This window comes from Strongylocentrotus purpuratus, unplaced genomic scaffold (assembly GCF_000002235.5).
Source record: "Strongylocentrotus purpuratus isolate Spur 01 unplaced genomic scaffold, Spur_5.0 spur5_scaffold_4, whole genome shotgun sequence".
NCBI lineage: Eukaryota > Metazoa > Echinodermata > Echinoidea > Camarodonta > Strongylocentrotidae > Strongylocentrotus > Strongylocentrotus purpuratus.
The window spans coordinates 8,309,173-8,336,723 of NW_022145610.1; the positions used below are offsets into that span (position 1 = coordinate 8,309,173).

At 39.7% G+C, this 27,551-nt stretch overlaps 1 protein-coding gene across 1 annotated transcript in view; it reads left to right on the forward strand.

Moving 5' to 3' along the window:
• The window catches only part of LOC592853 (neurogenic locus notch homolog protein 1), a 67,562-nt gene extending 40,857 nt beyond the window's left edge, over positions 1–26,705 (forward strand). Inside the window, exons 4-30 of the mRNA XM_792358.5 lie at positions 468–569; positions 1,652–1,894; positions 2,187–2,309; positions 2,990–3,223; positions 3,704–3,859; positions 5,270–5,452; positions 5,889–6,116; positions 6,749–6,871; positions 7,243–7,932; positions 8,474–8,629; positions 9,109–9,337; positions 9,892–10,093; positions 10,611–10,770; positions 11,207–11,359; positions 11,690–11,860; positions 12,626–12,859; positions 13,493–13,596; positions 14,073–14,486; positions 15,019–15,215; positions 15,444–15,821; positions 16,268–16,425; positions 17,041–17,221; positions 17,959–18,067; positions 19,250–19,705; positions 20,154–20,301; positions 20,771–20,868; positions 21,153–26,705. Of these exons, the coding sequence (XP_797451.4) occupies positions 468–569; positions 1,652–1,894; positions 2,187–2,309; positions 2,990–3,223; positions 3,704–3,859; positions 5,270–5,452; positions 5,889–6,116; positions 6,749–6,871; positions 7,243–7,932; positions 8,474–8,629; positions 9,109–9,337; positions 9,892–10,093; positions 10,611–10,770; positions 11,207–11,359; positions 11,690–11,860; positions 12,626–12,859; positions 13,493–13,596; positions 14,073–14,486; positions 15,019–15,215; positions 15,444–15,821; positions 16,268–16,425; positions 17,041–17,221; positions 17,959–18,067; positions 19,250–19,705; positions 20,154–20,301; positions 20,771–20,868; positions 21,153–22,604 (7,082 nt within the window). The 3' untranslated portion in view covers positions 22,605–26,705. The remainder of the gene's footprint in view (positions 1–467; positions 570–1,651; positions 1,895–2,186; positions 2,310–2,989; positions 3,224–3,703; positions 3,860–5,269; positions 5,453–5,888; positions 6,117–6,748; positions 6,872–7,242; positions 7,933–8,473; positions 8,630–9,108; positions 9,338–9,891; positions 10,094–10,610; positions 10,771–11,206; positions 11,360–11,689; positions 11,861–12,625; positions 12,860–13,492; positions 13,597–14,072; positions 14,487–15,018; positions 15,216–15,443; positions 15,822–16,267; positions 16,426–17,040; positions 17,222–17,958; positions 18,068–19,249; positions 19,706–20,153; positions 20,302–20,770; positions 20,869–21,152) is intronic.
• Positions 26,706–27,551: the final 846 nt, after the last annotated feature.

Consider the following 27,551-nt stretch of genomic DNA (forward strand, 5'->3'; position numbering starts at 1 on the left):
GATTGGATGCTGGACTAAAATTGAAATCACTTAAAGAACTTTTATATATTATGCAAGCTTGGATTTGGAAGTGATGGTTTTACATCATGCATTAAGATGCGACACTGTAATACTGTATAAACCAATATTTTTGCGTACAAATATTTTTACTTCACGACAGAGGCACAGATATATTTGTAAGTTGTTTTCACAATAATTGATGCAGGCTACTTTAAATACACTCCATGTTTGCAACCACACGTGCATTGCTAGGTCATTTCGGCTTTTGTAAAAGTTTTACCCCAATACTAGTTTGCAAATGAAGAAAATAACTTATACAGAATGAGAGTTGATGTGTGAAGATGGGATATTCTCATTTGCCATTTACTCCACTTCTCCTTATAAAATGAAATAAGATGAATGAGAAAAAAAATCTTATCTTTACTTTTGTGAATAACTCTAAAATCCTGTTCTTTTTTTCTCTGCAGGTGTCAATTGCACGGAAGAAAACCACTGTGTGAGCAATCCGTGCCTAAATGGAGCCATTTGTATGTCATCCAGTGGAGGTTACACTTGTGATTGTGCTCAAGGTAAGAATTGTGTACATGTATGTTCTTCTGAGGATGGAATCCATTAAAGGGATTGGGTAACTTTGATTCTGAAACAAAAAATAGCTCATGCTGCAATGATAATTTAAACCTTTAGGTCATTCAAGAACCCCATGACTTTTACAAGCCGATCGCCTGTCTGATTATCAAGATATTTATGATTGGAAACTGAAATCATATTTTGCGGTTTCCCAACAGTTTTCATAACACTACAGTCTATTGGGGAAAACGAGTATGGTAAAACCGGTCACTCAAAGATTTGTACTTTTTTTGTTTCCCCAGGAACAGAAACGAGTACATGCATTGTGAAGTTTATATTGACAGAATATCTTAAAGGCCAATTTTAAAACCAAAAGAAGGAAGTAGAATTATAAATTTAATCTGAAAAGTGCATTTAAAATGCTATATTTGTATATATATATATAAATATAGTGGGGAAAAGGTTTAAAGGGACTATGTCCCATTTGCAGGCCAAAAAAATGAAAAAGTTAAATTCCAACTGCATTTGAAAGATAATACTAATTTAGAACTTCCCTAAAAAAGGTGGGGCTTGAAAATGTCTTCAAGTGGGAAAATAACGACTATTAGTTGTCAAATCGACTTTAGGGCTATAGAGCCCAAAAGTAATAGTCTTAATTTTCAGACAATTGTACTGAATGGTCATACATTTTATGCTGTGCAAAGATTCAATCAGTTTAATCTTGGCCATCACAAGAAGTGGGTTATTGATGTATACAAATACTCATGTACCCTTTAAAACTCTTTTCATGTATGTTATTACCAAAGAAGAAAAAAAGCCTTTTAGTCACTCAATAGTGTCTGACAGTGAAGTCTAGCAAGTAAACGGTTTTCCTTGCATAATTTGAATATGAGGACACTGCTAACATTTAAATTTCACAGATAGGACATACATGACATATTCATAATTCCTGCAAAGTTCTACAGCATTTGAGGTTGGCTGCAAAAGGAACATGTACCTTTAAAACAATAATGCTCAGTCGATGTTGAAGTCGAGAATGCCTGTCAAACTTGAATGCAAATTCCTTCCATGTTTTTTAAAACAGGATTTGAGGGGGAGACATGCTTTAACGACATCAACGAATGCACGAGACCTAACGGCCCGACTGTCTGCTTCAATGGAGGTACCTGCCACAACCTGATAGGGGGTTTCGAATGTGAGTGCCCCCAGCAATTCACTGGAGACCAATGTGAAGAACTCTATGAGCCATGTTCACCTGATCCCTGTAGGAACGGAGGCATCTGCGCCTCTACTGGAAGCTACACCTTCAGCTGTACCTGCCGTAATGGTTAGTATCAAGGCTCGTTCACATATGCTGTTGTATTACCGCAACCTTTTTTGACTGTGTATGTGTGGACTGAATGAATGGCAAGTGGAAATGTAAAAGGTAGCTGTGCACAATAATGGTCCTATGCGTACTTACTTTTCCATGTGTCATAAGATGCGAAGAAATGAAGTGCATGAGGCATTCCTTAAAAACCCTAAATTGCTTAGTAATCTGACGTTTTAACATAGAAATTTGAACCTGTACTTTATACACCTCATTTGTATTATTTGTTTTCCTCCACTTTTGTTTGTAGGATTCACTGGACAAATGTGTGAGACGAATCTGAACGACTGCACCCAGCACGGTTGTATGAATCGTGGAAGTTGCGTCGATGGGGTCAATGACTACTCCTGTTCCTGCCTCTCAGAGTTCACAGGTAAGGGGTTGTACAACGTATGAACCGGCCACAAATGCTCTACAGTCAATTTCTCTCATGGGATTCCTACTCCAATCCTTCAACATTTTGTATCTTACCCTAACCCTAAACAGACACTAACGCAAACTCTTTAATCATTTATTTGTACATCTGTATATTTTACACTGTATATAACATTCTCATTATTTTGAATTTTATGATTTAGAAAGAGAAAATTGAACCCTAGCCGTTGATCTTTGATAAAATTATACCTGGAGCAAGTGTTCAAAAAGGGAATCTCTGATCTCTCGATTAGCTTCCAGACACATCAGTATCTCTATGACAGGGGCTGTTAATTTTGGATACATTTTCGGATAATTGCCCCCCCCCCCCCCCCCCCCCCCCCCCCCCCGTCCCAAATATTTGGATTACATGCACAGCCTCTGCTGTTGTTAATAAGGTCTCCCCTCCCTAATTCTGGAGTGGATCAAACTGACAGTGAGCAAAGTTGGTCTTTGTCTTGGTAATCTCATATGAACAAAATTACATAACAATAAAGAGGGTTGTAGATTCATTTTAAAGAATAAAAAATAAACTATAAAGTTCCAAACATCAATGGAGTTGGGATTGTAAAAAATGATGCCCTTCATGAATTAGAAGGAGTAATAACGTGAAATAATTGATTGTGATTCTGCCGTCAGGTCTCCATTGTGAGGAGGATGTTGATGAATGCAACACCCCTATCAATCCCTGTTTCAATGGGGCTACCTGCGCAAACACCTTTGGTAACTTCTCCTGCGTGTGTGTCGCTGGATGGGAGGGGCGATACTGCGAGATCAACAAAGATGACTGCACCCCAAACCCCTGCACCAATGAAGGAGTGTGTACGGATGGAGTGTCAACATTCATGTGCACCTGCCCACCGGGGAAGACAGGTAAGTTATGACCACGCCCTAAAAAAGGAAATTTAAAGGCCCACTGTACTACTTGTAGCTACTTGCTCCCTCTATATAGAAAACAATGCCTAATCGGTGACCATTGGTCCCCTATGATCCTCTTTTTCTTATGTTAATTGGGAGCTGAGTTGATGAGATAGCCACCTGGCAGTAACCACCCTGGGTGGTCTTATCCCTCCTAGTCAAACTAGTACAGACAGCCTTTAAGGTCTGATCGTGTGATTGCATTGCAAAATAAACTAAAGAAGTCTTTGGTAAAGATTGATGATATTAGTACATGAGAGGGATTGTGTATTGGGGGTGCTTGAATGGTCAAAACAATAAAAAATTGACTCAGACTCGAGTAAACGGGATTGTTTTTATTATCGTAAGTGTCTAGAGGTAACTTGTAATCCACCCCCACCAAAATGAATTAATTTCCATTATTTTCTTTGATGTGGTTTTTCGCAATTTTCGTAGGTCTTCTATGCCATCTGGATGATGCGTGCCAAAGCAACCCGTGCCATCAAACGGCAGTGTGTTCCACCTCCGTCCAGGACGGTTCCTATTTGTGCGCCTGTGCCGCTGGCTACCAGGGCTTCAACTGTTCAGTGGATGTTGATGAGTGCAGCCTAGGTATGTAGAGTCAAACCTCTAGTGACTACCTGTTTAGAAGGACCACCTTTCTATAGAGATCTTATTTTTCTCTCACTTTAACAGTTTTTCTCATTCTTCATGTTTTAAAGAAGCCTAATTGGTAACCGCCTGTATAGGAAAACTTAACTATTAAATCTTTTCTCATTCAAACGTATACTAAAGAAATCATATTTAAAGACCGCCTATCTGTAAAATAATGAAAATTCCACCTTCCTTGAGTAATGTTCATGTACAGGTTTTTTCTTTCTTCATTATATTTCATATCATTCATTTGTTTTGTGCGGCATGCATTAACATGAATAATTAGTATGCCCATGTACAAAAGAAAACTTGATAATACACAATACTCACAAGAATGGAAGTTGGGAGTTATTGCTACCTTGTTTGGCGTTCAACAATTAGGGATAGAGCAACGTCGATCCGGTGCTGCTCAGTGGCTGTCAGGCTCACGATCAATTGGGCAAAAAGAATTTCCGTTTAGGTTTAATAAAATTTGGAGTGGACTTTAACCCTACGTCAATTGGGGGGGGGGGTCAATTTGACCCCCCCCCCCCCTGTAGAAATTTCGCGACTACTCCGAAACTGGGCAGATATAAAAAATTTCCTTTCATGACTTTTTCTTTTGAGTCTTACGCATCTTTTAAAACAATTTTTTCAAAAATCGGACATGTTACAAAGTCATGTGACTTCTTGTCTTCGCATGTCAGCCCAAAAATTACTCATTTTTGTGATTTGTGTACAAAACATATGGAAATTTCATTTTTCCTAAAAAGAGATAAAACATTGATTATTTAGTCTTGTTTAAAGTAAAGGTGTTTGTTTTGGAGTCAAAATAGTTGAATTGTAGTTATAAATGAAATAAAACAACAAAAACAATAAAATACATAAGTTAAAAAACAATGAAATACATAAGAACTTATCAAAACAAGAGATAACATGAGGAATAACCTGGCTCTTCCAATTTTTTGTGTTGTATTATTATTCCAAATGGTCTAACAAATATATGTAGTGAAAAAGAATGCTTAAACATGAATAATGTATGATTAATGGGCAAAAATGTGAATTTTAAGACCTTATTTGCATAAATTACCATAAATATGCAAATGAGTGAATTTTTCAAAAATTGAAATTACCATAGTATTCTACACACTTCACTTGACATGTATGCAATTTTTTGCAGCGATCGGCAGTGAAACGGCCGAGATCTTAGGGGGGGGGGTTCAAATTGACCCCCCCCCCCCCCCAGTAAAAGCCTGGTCTGAAATAGCCCAGTTAAAATAGGGTTAAAAGATAATTATTATTATTATTATTAAACTTACTATTGGTAAGTCATTAACTAGGATCATGTATGGCAACGCTCGGACAATAATCATGAATTTCAATCCACAGGTGCAATATGTCAAGTGGGAGGCACATGTCGGAATTTAGTAGGTAGCTACGAGTGCCTTTGTGATGAAGGGCTTACCGGGGAGCGCTGTGAACAGGATATTGATGAGTGTCTTGAAGATCCCTGCAGCAATGGAGGAACTTGCTACAATAGCCGAGGCAGTTATCAGTGCGTCTGTCTAGCAGGTTAGTCTTGCTTTCATTTGCGTAGACGCGTGGTTGCACGTGATGCTGATTCGCTACAAACCATAGCCGCCAGTTAGCAGAAAGATTGCTCTGTGAATCACAAAAACTTAGCCAAGCTGCCCATAATGGTCTTGATCATCTCTGTCACAACCCTTTTATGCCTGTGCGCCTTAGTTATACGCTAGAAACATTTGAATAATCTTTAAAAAACGTTGAAGAAAGTCATTTTTTAACTTTGTTAAATGATATCTAAAGGGACTATGAATAGTTCGAAAGGACTTTTTGGTCTCTTTTAGAGTGTTTAGAAGACACGTCCATACCAGTTGTATCCAGAAAGGACTCTCAGTTATACTTGATTTCTTATAACATGCTCTCTCTGTGATATTCATCTTCACATGATTGTTAAGTCAACCTTACATTCCAATTTTCACGATAGGTTTTATGGGCAAGAGCTGTGAAATCGAAATCAACGAATGCGCAAGCAATCCCTGCTACAATGGTGGCTCTTGCCGCGACTCCATCGGTCGGTATTACTGCGACTGCATGCCTGGCTACACAGGAACTAGCTGTCAGGTGGACGTCAATGAGTGTGCGTCATCGCCCTGTGAAAATGGAGGGACGTGCCTGGACGGTGTCAATCGGTTCTCTTGCTTGTGTGAGACAGGTGAGTGTCATTCGCATCAGCTGGGTGTTACATTGACAGCAGTAAGCTGCATTGGTGTTACACATGCCCCTGTGATATTTATTCTGCTGTCAAATGCTATCAAAATAAATTCCATTAAATTCCTGATATTGACCCTGGACTGAACATTTTAAACCTATCAGTGTTAACCCTCGCCTTCATCTATTTATACCACCTATAAGTCATTCTGCCAGAAATATTACTACTTACCTACTTACTTATTACTTACTGCAATGTTATTCTGAAAATGCCTTTTCTTTTGATCTGCTGATGACTGTTTCATTGCAAGAACCCATCTCATGTTATAAAAATAACTGTGAAGTAGATTGAGATGCAATGCAATGTGCTCCAAAGCTTCAAAGATAAAATATGTAGTATGAAAGATGTTTAACTGTTAATTACCTTGTTATTAAAATAGTAAGAAGCAAACCGGGAGAAACTTACAAATACTCCACCACAGAAGCTGGCCGGACATCAGTTGGTTGATCTAACCGTGATCTTAATCCTTTCCACTAAACCTAACGATACCCTTTACCCTAGGCAAAAGATGGTCATGTTCTTAAACGGTATTCTAAAGCTAAGTCGAAAACCGATCTTGTGTGGATTCATTACAGGTTACGAGGGTCCCTTCTGTGAAGTGGAGAGTTACGAGTGTGAAAGTTCTCCCTGTATGAACGGAGGAACTTGCGTAGATTTGGTTGGATTCTACCAATGTCAGTGTCCTAATGGAACAGCAGGTTAGTCATATGCTATTGTTGTTTTTGTTGTTGTTTATGGAGATGTTGCCATTCTTGTTGCCGTTTATGATGTCCACTTGTGTGGTCTAAGATCATTCTATTTTCATGAATTATGTTTTTTAAGGTAATATTTGTACTGTGACATTTATTCGTCATATGCATTTACCATGCATCAACCCTTGAAATGATATGAAATTTTAAATTTGATCTTGTAAGTAACACAATAATTAGCAGTTCCATGTACAATGGTATACGTATTTGCATTGCTTTGAGGGTTAATAAAACTCAAATCACTGGGATTTTTTTCCTCAATTTTATTTAGTTGAGTTGATAATGGATTCATCCGTCCTGACTGTTTTTTTGTCACTTAGGAGACAACTGCCAGCATAATACCTTTGAGTGTGCTTCCAACCCCTGCCTCAATGGTGCAACTTGTGTGGACGACATCAACAAGTACACCTGTAGGTGTCGTGATGGCTACAGTGGACCGCATTGTGAGAACAATATTGATGAGTGCGAGAGCAATCCTTGTCACAATGGTGGTATATGCGTAGACGAAGTCAACGGCTTTCGCTGTCAATGTCCCGTGGGATATCACGACCCCTTCTGCATGTCCGACATCAATGAGTGTTACAGTCTGCCTTGTACTAATGGCGGATCCTGCCGGGATGGTGTCAACGAATACAGCTGCGACTGTCTGGCAGGCTACACCGGTACCCAGTGTGAGGCTGACTTTGACGAGTGCTCTTCCAACCCTTGTCAGCATGGTGGTGCTTGCGACAATGGACTCGCTTTCTACAACTGCTTGTGCACGGCGGGATACACTGGCCAGAACTGCGAGATGAACATTGATGACTGTGACACGCGGCCGTGTCTGAATGGAGGGACTTGCATCGACGGGGTGAATACCTTCCAGTGCGTGTGTCCCCAGATGTTCGTAGGACCACTCTGCGAGGTGGAAAGGTCTCCCTGCGAAGACAACGAATGTGAGAATGGCGCTACTTGTGTACACTCTGAGGACTATGCAGGATACTCTTGTAGATGTACCAGTGGGTTCCAAGGTAAGGAGTCTTACAAACTTCTACAATCATTGTAAAAGGGGGATTTCTCTATATTAGGCGCATTTTATCTCCAATGAATGTTTAACCAGCAAGGTATTGAATGACAGGGGCATTCTTTGAAAATTTGGTGCACATTTCCTTATGACATTGGATACCATCACATGAAATGTTGACCAGCAAAGGAACAATATGGCATAACGGCATTGGTGGAAAAGGTGGTGATAGTGATGGCACATCCTATTATCATTATAGTACATGTATTGAAATGAATATTCCGAAACTATATGGATCAAATGTCCTCTTGTGCAGTCTGAGGGGACATGAATCAATGGCATAGTTACTTGACTTGTATATGTCATAGTGAAGAGTCTAGAAACAAAGAAATACTGTGAGTCATCGCTTCCTTTTGGCATCAATGAGAAACACCATTTCAAATGTCATGGAATGCATACTTCTAATCCCATTCATATATTTCCGTCCATCTAATTTTCCATCCAACCGTTCTTCAGGATAATTGCTATTCTTTTCATTCTGACCGCAGGTAACCTCTGTGAAATCGACCGCAACGAGTGTCATCTCTTCTCCCCTTGTCGGAACGGCGGCACATGCACCAATCTTGAGGGAACCTTTGAGTGCACCTGTGGTCCCGGTTACGAGGGCACCATCTGTGACGTCAACATAGACGAGTGTGCACCAGGTAAACCTCCCCTGCTTAACCCAGACAAATACTCCCCTGCAATTTTCTGTTTTTACAGTAGTTAAATTTGCACATGAAACTGCCAAACCATCAAAGGGAATGAGTAACTTTTTCTCAGGTTCTGAAACAAAATCCTGGATTTAGCTCATGCTGCAATGATTATTATAAACCTTTAGGTCAGTCAGGAACCCTATGACTTTTCTGATTATCAAGATATTTACAATTGGAAATCTGAATTTTAAAATTTGTTTTCCTAACGGTTTTTATAACACTACAGTCTATTTGGGAAAATGAGAATGGTAAAACCGGTCACTCAATATTTTTAACTTTTTTGAGGCACTTCATGATCATTTTAAAGTGCAATTTTTTTAGGGCTTCAATAATACACCATATCCCATACACTGATAACACGTAGGGCCATGCATCTCAGATTTAACAGTGTTAAACAATCCCTTTAACCTGCTCCCCTACCCTTACAGGACCCTGCACCAACGGGGGAGTCTGTACCGACGGCACCGGGGACTACACCTGCTCCTGTCAACGGGGATTCACGGGCAAAAACTGCCAACACGACACCGACGAATGCCTCAGTTCTCCCTGCATGAACGGTGCCTCCTGTCATGAATATGTGGACAGCTACACCTGCTCTTGCCTTGTTGGCTTCAGTGGCATGCATTGCGAGATTAATGATCAGGACTGCACGGACAGGTAAAGTAGCGTGTAGAACTGTCGAAAGCGTACAAATGATTTCATTGCCTATGAATTATGTGTGCAGATTAATGTGGTATATCTCGTCTTTTACTTACTTTGTGAAGTGCTCCTCATGAAGGTTTTGCCATTTACAATTGATGCATACATACAAATAATGCATATGAATGAGGATAGTCCTTACTGTGATATATCAATTCTTCTGCTTCCTTGCTTAAGGAAAATATTTCACCATGGTCATAATGGCACTTTACGCTGATTTGATGCCTAGAAGTTATTTAAACAAAAAACATGATCTGCACCATAGTTACAATTATTCACTATTTACTCTTATGCTCCCTTGTATTGGATCTTTCAGCTTTCACAAACTATGTATAAACAATTTAGTACATAGAGATTACCAATACATTCTTTTTTTGTGTGTGTACTAATCCTTGTGCTGTCTTTTCAAGTTGACGAGATTAACTGCTGTGTGAATGGATCCATTTTTCTTGATTGTAACACCTGTTAAATGAGATAAGCTCATTTAGAATCTCGTTATCTCACTGTTGCAGCTCTTGCCTTTACGGGGGCACCTGCATCGATGGCGTCAACAGCTACGCGTGCGAGTGCAGTGCCGGGTACACCGGGTCAAACTGCCAGATTCAGATCAATGAATGTGATTCCAATCCCTGTGACAATGGAGCAACTTGCCTGGATCGCTTTGGCTCCTACTCTTGCCACTGTGATGTGGGCTTCACGGGCCTGAACTGCGAGGTAATGAATAACTTTTGAATATTCTCTCTTGGAAGTACATATTTTAAACGGACAGAGAACAGCCTTCGGGGGAAGACAAAGAGAACTCACTTTTAAAAGAACCAAACGGTTGAAATGTTCCTTTCCATGTCTCTTATCTGCTGTGTGTATTGTTTCACTAAAGTAAATACGGTCATCCTTTTTCATGCCAAAGGGATTTTCCCCAATTTGCTCTGATAACATTAGCTTTAGGCTATACCTCAAAGAAAGAAATAGGGTCAGGGTTGCAATCTGGTTTTATATTCGGTTAGGTCAGGGTAGGACATATTGCTTGGTCAGGGGTTGAAGTTAGATATTCAAACTAGTCCCGCAAATTAACCATGTAGCAGTTGTAGCTGGATCACATCCCGTACAGTTGTCAAAAGATGGATTTGAATTGCATCATACGTTACAAATTGTCAAAAATCACCCCCTTTTTCATTCATTTAATATTCCCCTGCTTTAAATTAGTTTAAAAATCATTTGTTTTTCTATCCAGTCTGTCGTTAACTGGTGCAGCCCTCAGAACAACCCTTGCTACAATGGAGCTAACTGCGTTGCAATGGGTCACCTGTATGAGTGTCGCTGTACATCCAATTGGATTGGAAAGCTGTGCGATGTACCAAAGGTGTCCTGTGATATCGCAGCCTCTGGTAAAAGTAAGTACAGTCAAACCTGCTTTAGGGACTACCTGTATAGAGAGAGAGACCACCTGTTTATAAAGACCACATTTTTGTTTCCTTTGAAAATCCCCAAAGAGCTCCTGTACACAATAAGTTACTGAAGTTTTATTTATTTATTCAGTCATTAAAGTCATTTAAAGCAAGAGTAACATGACAGATGCAGTATATCTACCTTGCCTCCAGTATTCTCAATTGATTAGCAAGTGTGTCCTTGTAAAAAATGATGCTCCCCAGGGAGTGGAGAATGTCCATACATTGTGTGTAGGTAAGCCTGAATCCGATGACCGGGGTAATAATATATATCTGTAAAGCGCTTTGAGAGGGCCTGTACCTGAAAAGCGCTATATGAGAACGAACTATTATTATTATTAATATTAATATTATTAATACCCCCTCTGTTATTCATTTTTAGATGTGTCTCGGAGTGAGCTATGTTTGAACGGAGGAACCTGCATAGATGCAACAAGCACAGCAAGCAGTCACTCCTGCTTGTGCCAAGACGGCTACACAGGATCCTATTGTGAAGTTGACATTGACGAGTGTGCTTCAGCTCCATGCCACAATGGTAGGTTATCAAGATTGCCATCCAAGTGTGATTTTCAGATGCAATCAAAATTTGTTAGTAGGACATTTGTTTTTATCTAAAACAGAATGAAACTAAGTATAGGAGATTGCTCAAATTACAAGGGATTTCTTTTGTTGAAAGATGGACACCCAAGATTAAAATGGGAGTGTGTAAAAAAGAGTGGGGAGAGAGAGAGAGATGAAACAGAGACAGATACAGGAGAGATAACAAACAAATATGAGAGACAGACAAGAGTGACCTAAAATATTCAGTTGATGAGTAAAAGGATTGTCTCTCTTTACACCAGCCTTTTTCTCTTCACTCACTCAGGTGGTACGTGCACAGATGGTGTAAACAGCTACACGTGCTCCTGCCTGCCTGGTTTTGAGGGTCCTCAGTGCAAGCAGAACATTAATGAATGTGCCTCCAACCCCTGCCATTATGGTCAGTGCCACGACATGGTCAACGGCTACACCTGTTCATGTCCTGCCGGTACCCAAGGTAAGGAAATATGCAAATGTAACAGGGCATTGACGTCATGTAAATTAATTTCAGTTACTGATGTCAGAAGATACAATGACATTTTGCTGGTGATCCAATGTTATCTGTTATCATTTACTCCAGCCTATATTTCGCTTAAGATACAGAGTTGGGTCTGTGTTTGCTATTTGGTTTGAGACTAGGTTGAGGGTTATGGTTTAGTATGGGAATGGGTCTAGGGTTTACGTTAGGAATTATGTTAGTGTTAGATATTGACTGACTGCTTGGCAACTGTTTGCATAGCGAGTGTCATACTATCACATTGCCAGATTGTACAATTAAGCTTGCTTCTGTGGATGTGCAGTTGCGATGGAGTGTGTCATATCCAGTTCACAAAATTAAGGCACTGACTAAAATGCATGGGGACAGATGTATTCACAGTAGTTTAATGATTAGGAGAGATTTTCCAGGATTTACCAAGTAATAAAAGTTATCTGCAGCTTCAATACATGCACATGGGTTATTATGGTGTTTTTGTTTGTTTTAAAGCCTGTCTGCACTAGTTTGGCCAGTAGGGATTAGACCTCCCTGCATGGTCACTGACAGGTAGTTATCTCATCAATTCAGCTCTCACTTAACATATGAAAAAGGGGATCATAAGGGACCAACGGGTAACACTTAGGCATTGTTTGCTATATAGGGGGCGCAAGTAGCTACAAGTAGTGCAGTCCCGCTTGAATATAACCTTGTTCTGACTAACCAAAATTCCTGAATCCTTGCCCCTAGGTACGGACTGTTCCATCAACCTGGACGACTGCTACGCCGGAGCCTGCTACCATGGGGGAGTGTGTGTGGATCAAGTAGGCACATACACCTGTGACTGCCCTCTAGGGTTCGTCGGCCAGCACTGCGAAGGTGACGTCAATGAGTGCCTTTCAGACCCTTGTGATTCTACAGGAAGCCAGGACTGTGTTCAACTCATCAATGACTATCAATGCATCTGCAAACCTGGTTATACTGGTATGAAACAAGCATATCTCTCTGTCTCTCTGTTTTCTCGCTTTGTTTAATCTGTACTCAAGTTTGGTCAGATAAATGTACAATGTATGTAGTGATGTAATAGGGAATTTGAAGAAATTATGATCTCTACAGCATAGCTGTTTCTATTTCATCTTTATGTTAATCCAATGTCTCTACACATGGCATTCAGAGTGTGCTAGAACCCTAGATTGAACTAAACTGAAAGGCCCGAATTCACAAAGGAGGTTTAAACCCTCATTTACATAACCCATGGTTTAGAATTAGCGCAAATTGAGTGTACCTTGCCTTGCACGCGTCTAATATTGAACCAATGACTGTGTCACACTTAGATTGTGCCAATTTTAAACCGTAAGTTAAGTAAATGAAAATTTGAACCATGGGTTAAATTTAAAAGTTGTGGGAATTCGGGCCAAAAGGTTTGATTGAACTAATGTCAGCGTGCTGCAAGATATTGTTTCCCTCTTGCCATTGTTGGTAAAAATTGATCTTTACCATTTGCCTGTTGCATTTCTTAATGCTTGTGCAGTATGTCTTTCATACTTTTTTTTAATTAGTAGTTTGTATTTTATGGAAGCTTGGTGTTCATCTGATCTCTCTTTTGTTCTTCACCAGGTCAAGATTGTGAGCAAGAAATTCCCAATTGTCGGGACGATCCTTGTCAGAACAGCGGAACATGCTCACCAAGTGATGAAGGTTACTTCTGTGACTGCCTTATAGTAAGTTTGTTTGACAATGCGTTTGTTATCGCATGCTTCCTGTAAATCATTCTGAAAGTTTATCCTTTATCCCTCCCTCTCTCTGATGTCCTACAGCCTCCTCTACCCATTTCTCTGATGTGTCCTTCTTCATCATCCCTTTTTATCTTTCACACAGCCTCATAATCACTCCTATCTATTTATCTCTCTCTTACTTTTTTTCCTCTCTCTCTCTCTCTACACCTCTCTTTCTCTCACGTTCACACATGTAGCTACTGAATTTGTCAACATATTCACCTCTTCACATCCTTCTACCTATCTCTCTCTTTGTCCCCTTTCTCTCTCTCTCTCTCTCTCTCTCCCTTTCTCTCTCTTTCCCTTTCTCTCTCTCTCTCTCTCTCTCTCCCCGTTTACCTCCCTCGCCTCTTATCATGATTACAATGACACAATGGATTATGTTATAAACAACCTTTTTTCACTAATACCATTTCCCTCAGGGTTTCAGCGGAGTCCACTGTGAAACCAGGCTCACATCCTGTGGCACCCTCCCTTGCCAGAACGAAGGCACCTGTGTGGAATATATGCCAGACTCTGACGATTACACTTGCATCTGCCCTTCCGGCGTCAGCGGTGACAACTGTGAGATCGACTACAACGAGTGTGGCTCCTCGCCCTGCATCAATGGAGGCACTTGCCTGGACGAGTACGGCCAGTACCGCTGCGACTGCCCGGCAACATGGAACGGTCACAATTGCCAGTTGTTTGACTCGACGTTTGCGGGAGGCATTGGAATGGACCCAGTGATCCTAACTTCACCTCCAGAGACAACTCTAGCGGTCGTGCCTACCACCACAGAGTCACCTAGGTGCTCTCAGGAATGCCTGCAGAGGAAGGGAAACTCTATTTGCGATGTGAGTAATGCATTTGTCCCCAGATCTTGGGATTAAGTATGTGGAGTGAGAACTCTGCTCTAAAACAAGAAAAAATGTGTTTAGTTACCACAGACCTTGTAATGTTACCTTGAGGGAGAACCCATCTCTAAAAGGATGAAAATGTTAGATTTTGATTACCAGTAGACCTCGTTTATGAAGACTTTATACAAGAAGTTGTGCTCTTGCACATGCTGACCCTATCCAATTATCAAATGTATTCATTTTGCTAGAGCAGTGATCTCATTTCTGGAAGGTCCCAGGATTGGTAAGGCATTGATCGTCATAACCAAGTCCTTTTAAATGGTCTATATGCTGTAGGTCCCTCTTCTTACTTAGCAACATTTGATAACAATAATAAGATATAAGATTTGTAAGGTGCCTAATCAACTTAAAATCAAATGCTCCAGGCGCATACGGACAAGCATATGCTTCCTTTCATGTAAAATTCAAATAAAACCACGATAATCGATGGGTCAAAACTTAATTACCTTGAACTCTTCAAATCCGTCAGGATCACTGTAACACCCATCTCTGCGAATGGGACGGCAAAGACTGTTCCTTGAACCTGGATCCATGGGAGAACTGCACCGCTCTCAACATCCCTTGCTGGAACTACTTTGGAGATGGCAAGTGCGACAGAGAATGTAACACTCAGGGATGTCTCTTTGATGGCTTTGACTGTGCAGATCAGAAGCCAGAAGAGTGCATGTAAGTATTTCAATTTGTGGCTTGATAACTCCTAAAAGGAGACAATTTACTCATAGTATTGATTTTTGCCTGGATAGCTATCACTTGCATGTTTACTGACTTGTTTATGTAGTATTACTACGACCAATCCCTTGATTTCTGAGGTTTATTTTCTTTTAGTAGTGAAATACATTGTTGAAAAAAGAAATTGGGTATCTAATGCATACTGTTGTGCACTTGTTCCAACAGGGACAACAAATTTTGTCTGGAGCGCTACGGGAATGGGTTCTGCGATGAGCAGTGTAACAACATTGGTTGTCTGTACGATGGACTGGATTGCGAGGAGATCCCGGAGTATGCCCATGGTGTGCTCATCGTCTACGTCATCATCGACTACCAGGAGATGCTCACCGTCAACAGGTCCCAGATGTTCCTTCAAGACATGAGTGTTGTTCTGAACACCGTCGTCCTCTTTGCCCCGACGGCCGACAACCAGAACAAGATCGAGCCTTGGGAGAGCGATCCGAGAGCCGTCCGAGCACCCGTCAAGAGGGATGTACTGGTCGTTAGCGGAGATGGAAGACTGACTGTAGAGAAAAGGGAGGTTAACTCGAACTCAGATGATGGGTAAGTTTGAAAAGCTTATCATGACAAATGGTGCCCTAGCGTTTTCTGACCTTGGTCTGCTTCTGTAGGCTGCCGTACTCACCATAGAAGAATTATAGTTAACGGTGTCAACTTAAATAGAGCACTTTCATTTTGTTTTTAAAATCTTTGTGCTAAGTACTTCAACCATTGTTTCTGTGTTTCACTTCCTCTTCCAATAAAGTGACTGATGATATGATCATAATGTTGGGGTAGTTGTACATTTCTTTTCTTTCTTTTAAATTCAAGATGCATTCAGTATTCTGTACCCATCATACAGTGTATATTCATTAATCCTAATGTATTATTCAGTGATATGTAATTGACACATTTATTTTCGAGATTTAATACGACATCCACAACCCGCAATCCCCAAATACCAGAAAACGTTCTCGGTTCAACCCATCTTTTCCTCTCCTCTGTTACAGCTCTAAATGTTTCCTGTTGCTTGACAACCACAAATGCCACATTGACCGGCCTGGCAACTGCTTTGAGGAGGCAGCGGATGCCGCAGCGTACCTGGCAGCTCTGGTCACCAACGAGCTTCTCCCGATAAGTTTACCCATCGTGGGAGTCGGAAGTGAAAGTAAGAGTCTTTTGCCTCTGTTCTTATTTATAGCCCCACTGTACTACTTGAAGCTACTTGCTCCCTCTATATAGAAAACAATACCTAAGCAATACCTATTGGTCCCCCATGATCCTCTTTTTATTATGTTAATTGAGAGCTGAGTTGAAGAGTTAGCCACCTATCGGTGACCTTGCTGGGTGGTCTAATCCCTCCTGGCCAAACTAGTACAGACAGGCTTTAAACCCTTTTGCACCTTGGCAATAGCCGATATAATGCATGTAGTGCATGAGCAATTTTGTCAGTCCTTTCCATGCAGTTGGAATTCCGAATTTTTTTCTTCCATTACCTAATGACTACTGTGCACAATATCTTACCAAAATTAGCAAAGAATATTGCAACTGTGCACAAAAAGTACTTTCTTCTGGTTTTCAAGTGAAATATAGGACTTACAGCAACCAATAGAAGGTTGATTTAATAAGGTGATGATGGCTTTTTGTATAGCAACAGTATCCGCCTCTGCAGGGTGACTATGACTTGGATCCTGCTACAATACTCTTGAGCGGCTGTAGTCATCGTGTTCTGAACGCATCTTTCCGTTTTGACTATGAATCATAATTTCTTTATTTGTTACAGCTCCGTCTTCCGGGCCCGGTCTGAGTGTGAATGTTCTGATAGCTCTTGCTATCATTGGAGCATTTGTGCTTGCCGCCCTGTTGGTGATTGCACGGAAGCGGTTGAGGACCAACGGGACGTGGTTCCCCAGCAACTTTGTCCGCACATCGTCCACCAAGTCGGAAACACAGAAAGCCACCAGGTAAGATAATCTCCAATATCTAGATAAGACCAGAGCCATCTATACACAGAGTTTGGCCAACCCGGTTCAAGTTGGACACAATATGGCAACTACTGCTTTGTTGAGCAAGCACAAAACAAAAAGAATATACGCCATGTTGTGACCCAGTGAAACCAAGTTGGCCAATCCCTGTGTATAGATGGCTCTTGATAAGACTATATTCCTCTATTTTGGGCTGAATTTTCAATTCACGTAGCATGTATTTTCAGTTAGCATTATGTTTCTCATCTATTATTTGACAAAGGATGCCTATGACTTTATCCACCACTACAGATAAATCTTGCACTGGAAACAGTTCAATAATCTTGAAGACTTTGGTATATCTATCCCATGATGAATGCAATGTAACACAGGGAGATTATTTGTATGGCATATAACGTATGTAACATGTCTAGTAGTAAATAACTGTATTATGTATTGTGTATATGTTTTTATTTGTTGTTGTTGTTGTAATTTTTACCATGTACTTTGTCACTTGCCTACAGGCCTCCTTTGAAAGGGAGGCCTTGTGGCTCTGAAGGCACTACCCTGTATTTTAAAGAAGAATGAATAAATAAATAAGTAAATATACAAGGTGAAGGACTACTTACAAGGTGCTTCTGTAAACTTTTAAGCTATAAATCGGATGTGGTACCCTCATGTACAAGTCAGACTTCATTGCTATATTTTTCTTCTCATCCCTCCATCAATCTTACCAGGGAGTGTCCAATCGGCAACGAGTCCCCTCCGTCCACTATCTGCTCGTCCATAGATGCTGGTGAAGATGCCATGAATGCCTTGGACTACCGAGGTGCCAAGAGACAGAGAGTAAGTACCCCCCCCCCCCCTCCTATGAGTCGTCTCATTGGCTCTTCCTTGAAGTACTACAACTATGAGTGCCATCTTTGGCGTTGGCGTTTCTTACTAGCCATGCCATTGACCGTGGAAAAAAACTGTCAAAGATATTTTGAATGACATCCATTACTGCAGTGACAGATATAAGTATGTAAAGTGTACAGACATATAAGGAAGGATGTAAATATACCTCATATTGGTGCAATGCAGTAATTTATCATGTAATTGCATTGTAAAAGAAAGTATCCTGTTATTCTGAGTAAAGGTATCAAATCAAGCTGTAATGAAAGATGTAAGTAACTGCAAAGAAACAATAAGCATTGAAAAGATTGACTTGTATATATATAAATATAGCTTTTTCCATTTGATGAGCATTTTTTTAGGTGCCAGTATACATGTACATTAGTCATTCAAAGTTGTTTATTCATGACAGTGCTTAGTAAAGTAATGAGTAATTGATCATGTAACTGCATTGTAAAGGAAAATATTGAGTTATTCTGAATTTAGGTATCAAATTAAGCTGTAATGAAAGATGAAAGTAACTGCAAAGAAACAATCAGGCCTGATAAAAACCCGATTTAAATCGGTTTTCCGATTTTTTATATTTTTCCCGATTTTTTCCCGATTTTTTTTTTCTTCCCGATTTAAAAAAAAAAAAAAAAAAAAAAAATCCAGATTTTTTTTTTTTTTTTTTTTTTTACCAGATTTTTTTTCTTCTTCGCTATTAATTTTGTCCTGATTTTCCTGATTTCCACCTTATTTTCTCTGTTCTACCCTATTTTTTCCCAAATTTCCCTATTTTTTCCCAATTTTCTCACTCGAAAGGGGGGAATGTTGTTAGATGCCATTTTTTCCCCGCGAATCCTCTTCTTTTTTTTTTACTCAAAGGGGGGCGTGGTTGAGGGGAAAACAAAAAACCTATTTTTTTTTAGTGCTCACTATCACCCCTGAACAATAAGCATTGAAAAGATTGACTTGTATATATAAATATATTTTTTTCCATTTGATGAGCATTTTGTTGCATTTCAAGAAATTTGTTTAGGTGCCAAGTATACATTAGTCATTCAAAGTTATTTATTCATGACGGTGCTTAGTGAAGTAATGAGTTTCAATTTTTATTCCCCCCCCCCCCCCCCCCCACTTCCACAAATTTAGATCTCCCAGCATAGTCCGACCAGCACCCTCTATGGCCAGGGTCACACAACCTTAGAGATGGACTCTCAGTGGACCACCCTGACTAGCAACAGACTACCGCACCCATCCATGGCTCTCACACCTCCCCGGGACCAAGAACCCTCGCTCATCATCAACAAGGGTCCCGACGGCCTTACCCCTCTCATGCTGGCCGTCATGCGGTCAACGACCGTAACCAGCGACCAGGAGGAGGAGGCCAATGCCCACTTCATTGAGGACCTCATCACCAGGGGGGCGGACATCAACAACCGGACGGAGACGAGGGGCGAGACCGCGCTCCACTTGGCGGCAAGGTTTAACCTTCCGGTGGCTGCGAGGAAACTCCTGGAGTATTCGTCGAACACAAATGCCGAGGATAACATGGGAGAGACACCACTGCATGCTGCTGTCAGGGCCGATGCCATTGAAGTCTTCAGGGTAAGAACCATGAACAGATTTCTTTTCCATAGCAGATTTCAAATGTCTCCTTGCGACTTGTTATGTAAAGGAATGTGATCATACATGTACAACTCATCGAGGCATACTTGTAGCAATGCGTCAGTTACCCATATATACGTTAATGTGCATGTAAATAGATATAGGCATGTGAATATACATGTTAATTGCATAATTTTGTCACACAGCACATTGCAAGCAAGTTGCAAAGAGCATGTAACATAAAGTAGAGCATAACTCTTGTATAAAGCACAGTGAATCAGTCTGCATTCTATCTTTTCTGAATGAGTAGCTTTCGAAACCTATTGAATTCAGTCATAACCGGGTTTGAAAGATATGCAATTTCTCAGTTGCCCAAATTATGGCATTTGCCTAATATTTGATCCATGATTTTAACAAAATATTCTGCAATTTTCTTTCTGATGAACAGCTGCTGATTCAGAACAGGTCCACCCAGATCGATGCTAAGACCAAGGCTGGCTTCACCCCTATGATCATTGCTGTCAGACTCGTGGTAGACAACATGGTGGAAGAGCTCGAACTCGCAGGCGCTGACATCGCAGCCACAGATAATGATGGTGAGATAGCGATAAAGCATGTCCCCTTTTCATCAATTTATTCATTCATATATTTATTTTTAATCATTTACATGATCTGTTCTTAGTATAATTCAAATGATATTTATGTTTATTTGCCCCAACTGCTTAAGAAGTGGCCTGAAATTATGATCCGTCATATGCTCCTGCAACAATTGATCCAGGCTCTCCGTCATCACAGCTATCAGGTTTATATTTAGGGTTAGGGTTGCAATTAGGTCTTACATCAGGTTAGTGTTGAGGATAGGGTTACATATAGCCTTCAGTCTAGGGTCAAAGTTGGTACTAGCTATCAGAAATTCTTTTGTAATTTTAGCTTCTTTCATGCATCTACATGTGCATTCCCATTGTTACTTGCAACATAGAAGGTCCACTTGTTTTTTCACTTCTGTCAAAGGAATTTTGTGTTTGATATTCTTATTTTTTCTCCTATTTTTATTCCAATGCACAGGTCGATCAGCACTAATGTGGGCCGCGGCTCTCAACCACTTACCGGCTCTTGAGTTCCTCCTCAAGAAGGGTTCCAACAAGGACTTGCAAGACAATCAGGTATGTTATCAAAATCTCTTCCAAGTGCTGGCATCCATTTTTCTCCTACCATACCAGAAGATATTTCAGTTGCCACATTGCTCTATGTGTTTTGTTTTATTGCTTTCTTCCATATACCACATGTAGCATCATACTTGATAATTGGCTAATAATAATTGACTGATAATTGAAAATTGTAAATCATTGTACGTCATGAGAAATTAGGATTATAAAGTGACATATTTGCTAAGGTAGAATTGATATAGAATGATTAATTATGTTTTCTTTGATTTTTTGTCTTTCAGGAACAAACGCCTCTGTTCCTCGCTGCCAAAGAGGGCCATGTGGACGCCGTGAAAATGCTCCTGGATCACGGAGCAAACCGGGAGATCACGGACCATCTGGACATGTCTCCGAGAGAGATTGCCAATAGGATGCGCCTCCACAATGTGGTTCGTCTCTTAGACACCTACAGCATGATGAGTCCTGCTCTCACCCCCAACAGCCACGTGACCAGTCCAATGGACATGCACAACGGAGAGCTGGTTGCAAATGGCTACTCCAACGGAGCCAAGCCTAAGAAAAAGCGGGGCACGAAAAATGGAGATCGGGATGCGCGAAGAGGAGAATCAAAACGAAAGGGGAAGAAGCGGCCTAATTCGGATGAGTCTCTGCCGCCACCGATGCCATCGCCACCTGACTCGGTGGAATCGCCTCTGGGCTATAATAGGACTCCACCTCCCGGAGGTATTTATTCGTTGCCTGTGACGAAGCAGAATGTGATGATGCCGCAAGATCATTATCAGTTGAAGGAGGTCGGGAGGCATGGGCAAGGGCCACACGTCGTGGACATGCGCCCGAACATGAACGGTAGATTGTATAGCTCCGGGAATAACCCAAGCCCAGCTAAGGGGTCGATGGGAGCAGAGAAGATATGGCAACAAAATGGCATGTCAATGCATGTGCCTGACTCCTCGCAGGTCCTGGTCCAAGGCAACACCTCGCAGCAGCCCATGGCATTGATCAGGCAGCAGGGCCCCAGCACACAGTCCCTACAGCAGACCATGAGTCCAGAGGCCTGTGATACCAGCCCTAAACCTTGCACTGCAGTTCCCAGTCCCGCCCTATCCACCCAATACAACATGGCTTCCAGCCCTAATCTCCCTGTAACAACCAGCCAAGCAACTCAATACGCCATAGCCAACAACATGTACGCCGGCAGCCCCCATCGGGGCACAGTACCTCAACAGATGCATAGTATGTATCAAAACCAAAGGATGAATCCTAATGCTTGTATCAGTGAACTGCCAAATGGCCATCCCAACTCGCCGGAGAACTGTATGCCAGAATACATTATAAGAGAAGAACTCTTAAACCCTGCCAAACAGAACATGTATTTGTTAAATGCACCAAAGTTGTCAAACGGCCAGCACAGAGACGCCATGTCGGAGAAGACGTCATTCTCGAATCAACACAGCCACAATGGGAGCACGATGGACCCCTCCTGTACGTACGCCATGGCGATGACAGATCACTCGACCTTCCCGACGCCCTCGCCGGAATCCCCAAGCAAGTGGTCCAATCCATCTCCAATCTCAGCGTCGGATTGGTCCGGGTCAGAGGCCATCTCTAGCCCGCCTGTCCCTACCAACCAGCAGCAGATGAATGGACAAGAGTTACTCAACGGGCACACCGGCAGGTTAATGAACGGCATCGACTTACAAGGAGGAGCCTGCACAGGAGTTACATATATCTAAAAAACAAACAAACATGCTTATTGCCAAGTGATAGACTCTGTTGGGAGAGAGAGAAATACAAAGGAAAAGCAACTTTGAAGTACATTCTGACTATATTGTTATAATGATTGGAGCAGCAAGTTGGGGCAACCGCTGTAAAATGTTCGCAGAGGTGATCGTCACATTATTTGTATGGAGATTGAAGTCCAGTACTTTTTTATTGAAATATGCTTCCGTAATGCTTGGTTAAAGCTGTTCAAAAAAAAAAAGGAGAAAAATCATCATCTTTGTTGATGATATTCTCTCCAGATCCCTTTCCTGAAACACACATTCCAATGTTTGTTTGACCAAATACATGTGAAAAACCAACAGGGCATTCCTGACATTCTTCGGACCAAAATCATGGTTTTGTATCCAAACAACATTCTCGTTTTCATTTGATTAGTAACTCTAATCAAAGTCTTCATGACAAGACATTCCACATGGAGCACAGTCGATTAGATTCTGGACCACTTTTCAGACCAAATATCACAAATGTGTTTTGTTCATTTTTCCTTGTCGTAAAATGGAAGGCCTTACTATGCATTTCTGTTTGACATGAACAATGTTTGAGATGTTGATGGATCCCTAGGGTTGTTTGTAACTTGAAGATTTTTTTTCTTCTTCAAACACAAGTATTAAATATTATATGTACTGAACGGAAAGCTGCCATTTCAATAAAAAATGTTCTTATTTATGCACAAAACTATGTTTTGGAGTAGTTCTGGCTCTGTGTATTTGAAATGACTACGATATGATAATGTACTATTTACAACGAGGCTGTGTACTGCGAATATAAACGTACTAGTGATGTTGACAAAGTACTTAAATTTTACCATGCACTCTGTACTTATATTGTTCTATGCGAGTATGCGTTACTACCGAAATATCATTTCATTGTTGATTTGTACATGTATAAATGTCATGTAAGTTAATGTATATTATCCAACTGCCACAAACATACTATGTCAATGCTTTTTATAGGTGAAAGACTGATTATTTTGTTATTATTATATAATATAGAAGATATTTTTTAAGTATCATGTATTGTAAATTAGGGCAATTATGTATATTGAATGGAATTGATTGATTCGTCTGTCATTATATCAGAAATTCTTTTTCATAGCAAAGGACATGTCACAACACAATCATCCATAATGATGAAGTGTACAATGATAAATTATGTGTTTTTTTTTAAACAGAAGAAAATCGAAATGAGGTTTTAAGGAAGTTACAAAACCAACACACAAAACACTTTGGAAAATGGACTTGTTGAATAGGGTCAAAAATGGTATTGTCTACAATGCCATTTTTTTCCTCTTAAAGAACATCATCTGATTTGCCTTTGTGCATAATAAATGAGTATCTTTGTTCCATTTTAGTTGAATGTTACTGTTGTGATGAATGCATACTAATAGGCTGGAATGGGATGATCGTTCTCTACCCCTTTCAAATTTTCTTTTCAACCTCGAAACTTTTATGTGTAAATTATCAAATTGTGCCTTGTTCTCGAGGGATTAAGGTCTGCAGAAGCTGCAAAAACAAGCAATATTTTTAGTGGTACTGTGTACTTTGAAACCAACAAACACAAAATGTAAAGTCAATTTATATACTCTTCAAATAATAGATTTCCATCATTATTTACCTCAAATAGGAAATGGCTTGTATCATAAAATTTGTAATAAGTTTTGAAATATGAGCTGTTCACATATTTAGTGATTTTGGTCAAAGTTCTTTCCTATCAACATCATAAGATAAAAATGTAATCCAATTTTTAGTCGGTATTGTTTCTCTCCCGTCTTTTCTATCTCTGTAATATGTAACATTTGACGCCCTTTTTAAAGTGCCTATATATGTGTAAATAACTGCAATTGTACTTAAATGCTTTTTTAAAGAAGATGACAACTCTTATAAGTAAATAGTTTTTGTTCATGTTTCTGATGGGGATATGGAAGTATTGTATGCAACCACCACTAATGGAAAATCATAAGTATTTTCCTCTTTTGTTTAAATGACGGCCTTGTTTTGTATTCAAAAAGAGCTCCCTGTTATGAAGTATGATTTTTTTTAAATAAATAAGTGGCAAAGCTGATTTGGCTTTTTTCTGAGCTATGACGACTGTAGAGTGGTAATTTTTGTATATTTGTATATGTAAATTATGTTATATTATATATAGTATCTCCTATGTTTTGTATCGCTGTTGTAATTTCGGAATTTCCAGTACACGACGTAGCTGTCGGGAGAGTACTCGTTGTAAATTGTAACGTAGATGATGAAAATGTGGAACTTATTTATCCGAGAGTGGGAGTCTTTTGGAGGCATGGAAACTTCTTCACAAATTAAAATGGAACAGGGTAGATGAACAGAAAAACTTTCCCCAACCACTTTTGTTTTAAAATCTGAAAAAATATTTGGTTTGTTTTGTATCTTTATAACAGTTTCCCAATTCATAAACATTTTTATTTTTATGTAAGTGAAATTTTATATCCAAGATATGATTTTTTTTGTTAATCACGTCAATCAATCAGAAAAATTAGTATTTATTTGAAATGTATGTGCATTGATAATGTGCATTTATATCTTGATAATGGACAGGATTTTTGTATACTCTGGCACTGATGAAAGCATTTTAATAGACATTGTCAACAAAGATTTTTGAAGAAATCCTCAACAATATTAAATTTGAAAGAGGGTGAGAGCAAGATTAAATCTTATATAAATATAAGGCAAGAAGGTACATTGATCCTGTCTTGCTTAATAAGGAATATGCCATTTTTTTGGAAGATGTACATGTACATTCTTATACATGCAAACTGAAAACTTTCAAACGTGCCTTCACTGCCAATATACCTTGTATTTGTGATTTTGTGTTCATGTTTTTGTATTGCATTAGAAATGCCCCTGGAAAGTCTCGTTGCATATTTAGTATTTCCTTGTTTTAATGTTAAACGCAAAGTTTCTTGATCTTCTGCTAATGTTACATTTTCTAGCAGTTTATATATCTTTTAAAATTTTGTGTTGATTTCACTTGTGTCAGTTTAAGATACCTTTTAAAATATGTTAGTTTTTAATTGAAATCCTTATGATAATTACTATTAGAAGGCTCAGATATCTTTCACCTTGGATAATTTCACTAATATCAAAACACCAAATTTTGACAGCTGTATATTTATAACAGCATAAATGGATCCACTTTTTGCACTAGTCATCCAGCATCTTTGTAGCAAATATTGTAACTCCACTTCACAATTCTTTGTAAAGATGTAAGAATGTACCATATCTCATTCGATTCCTATGTTAACAATATTTGGTTTTCATTTGCCAAACTCTAAACCAAACATCTCAATTTTTTAATACATGCTGTCATCTAATTTTTAAAACCTGTTTGATGTACATGTTTTGATTTAATCAATTTTTAAATTGCCAAATGACTGTCCGTTATTTGATGTCCTTTTGACCCTGTTTTACCTTGAATCATAGTTTTTTTTTTAATTCTTCTTACTGATAAGACACCTTGTTGAAATCTCGAATCTAAATGACTTACACCTTTAATGCTGTTGTAGAATTGTAACAACCATGTTCTGTTTCGAAGTACATGAGGGTGTTTCATCTCCAGGTTTAGAACCAAGTTTGATTTTGACAGCTGTAAGTTTGACTGTGGCTTCGTCTTAAAATCTATTTGTTTCAATACTTTGTGAAGCGCCCCCATGGTTTCATTATGCAGTGTTAGTTTGGTTGAAAGGCCCCAAGGCTATAAATGCTTTGAGAAAATGTAATGTGCACTTCAGTTCTTTAAATCCGTAAATTTTTTTACCTTCTGCTCGATTATCTGCTTAATCTCTTTGTGATCTTATTTGAGGGCTATATTTATATGAGTTCTTCTGGGACAAATGCTAGTTGTTGATTCATACTCATACATGATTACAACGTGCCATGCTAGATGGTGTATTATTGTTATGATGATTATCATAGGCCAATCATTTTGTTATACACCCATCATCCTATCTTGTTTACCTGTATTTTTTTGTGAAGGGTTGTCAATAAAGTATCTGGATATTCAGATGATTTTAGATGAAAGCTAAATGGTTGGAATGTGTGAGTACATTTTGTGCTTGTATTTTGAAATTGGACATTGAGATAACGGGGTATTGAAGACTTAGGAATTACATTAAAGAGAGGGTTTGTGAAGTGGAAGAGAGAGAGTGCGCAATAGGCATTGATACATGACTTTGAAGATCCAAGAGAGAGAGAGAGGGGGGAGGGGGGAAGAGATATTTACCATGAGTTACTTACAGGGAAATTAATTTTAGATGAAAGCTAATTGGTTGGAATGTGTGAGTACAATTTGTGCATGTATTTTGAAATGGGACATTGGAATGAGGGGGTTTTGTAGAATAAGATTGAAGTACATTAAAGAGAGGGTTTGTAAAGCGGAAGAGAGACAGAGAGAGACATTGAGACATGATTTTGGAGATCCGAGAGAGAGAGAGAGAGAGAGAGAGGGGGAGGGAGGGACAGAAGAGAGGAGATATTTACCATGAGTTACTTACAGGAAAATTAATTTTAGATGAAAGCTAATTGGTTGGGATGTGTCGGTACATTTTGTACATGTATTTTGAAATGGGACATTGGAATGAGGGGGTCTTGGAGAAGAAGATGAAGTATATTAAAAAGGGGCTGTCAAGTGGAAGAAAGACAGAGAGAGAGAGAGACAGAGGGGCATTGAAACATGATTTTGGAGATACAAGAGAGAGAGAGGGGGGGGGGGGGAGGGAGAGAAGGAAGGGAGGAGATATTGATCGTGAGTTACAGGGAAATAAATCATTTTCAAAGGAAAACATGAAGGGGAAAAAGAAGGAAAGAAAGAAAGAATGTGGTAAAGGCATTTTGTTCTGTTTGTGGAGAAAGAGAAAAGGGAAGACCAGGGGT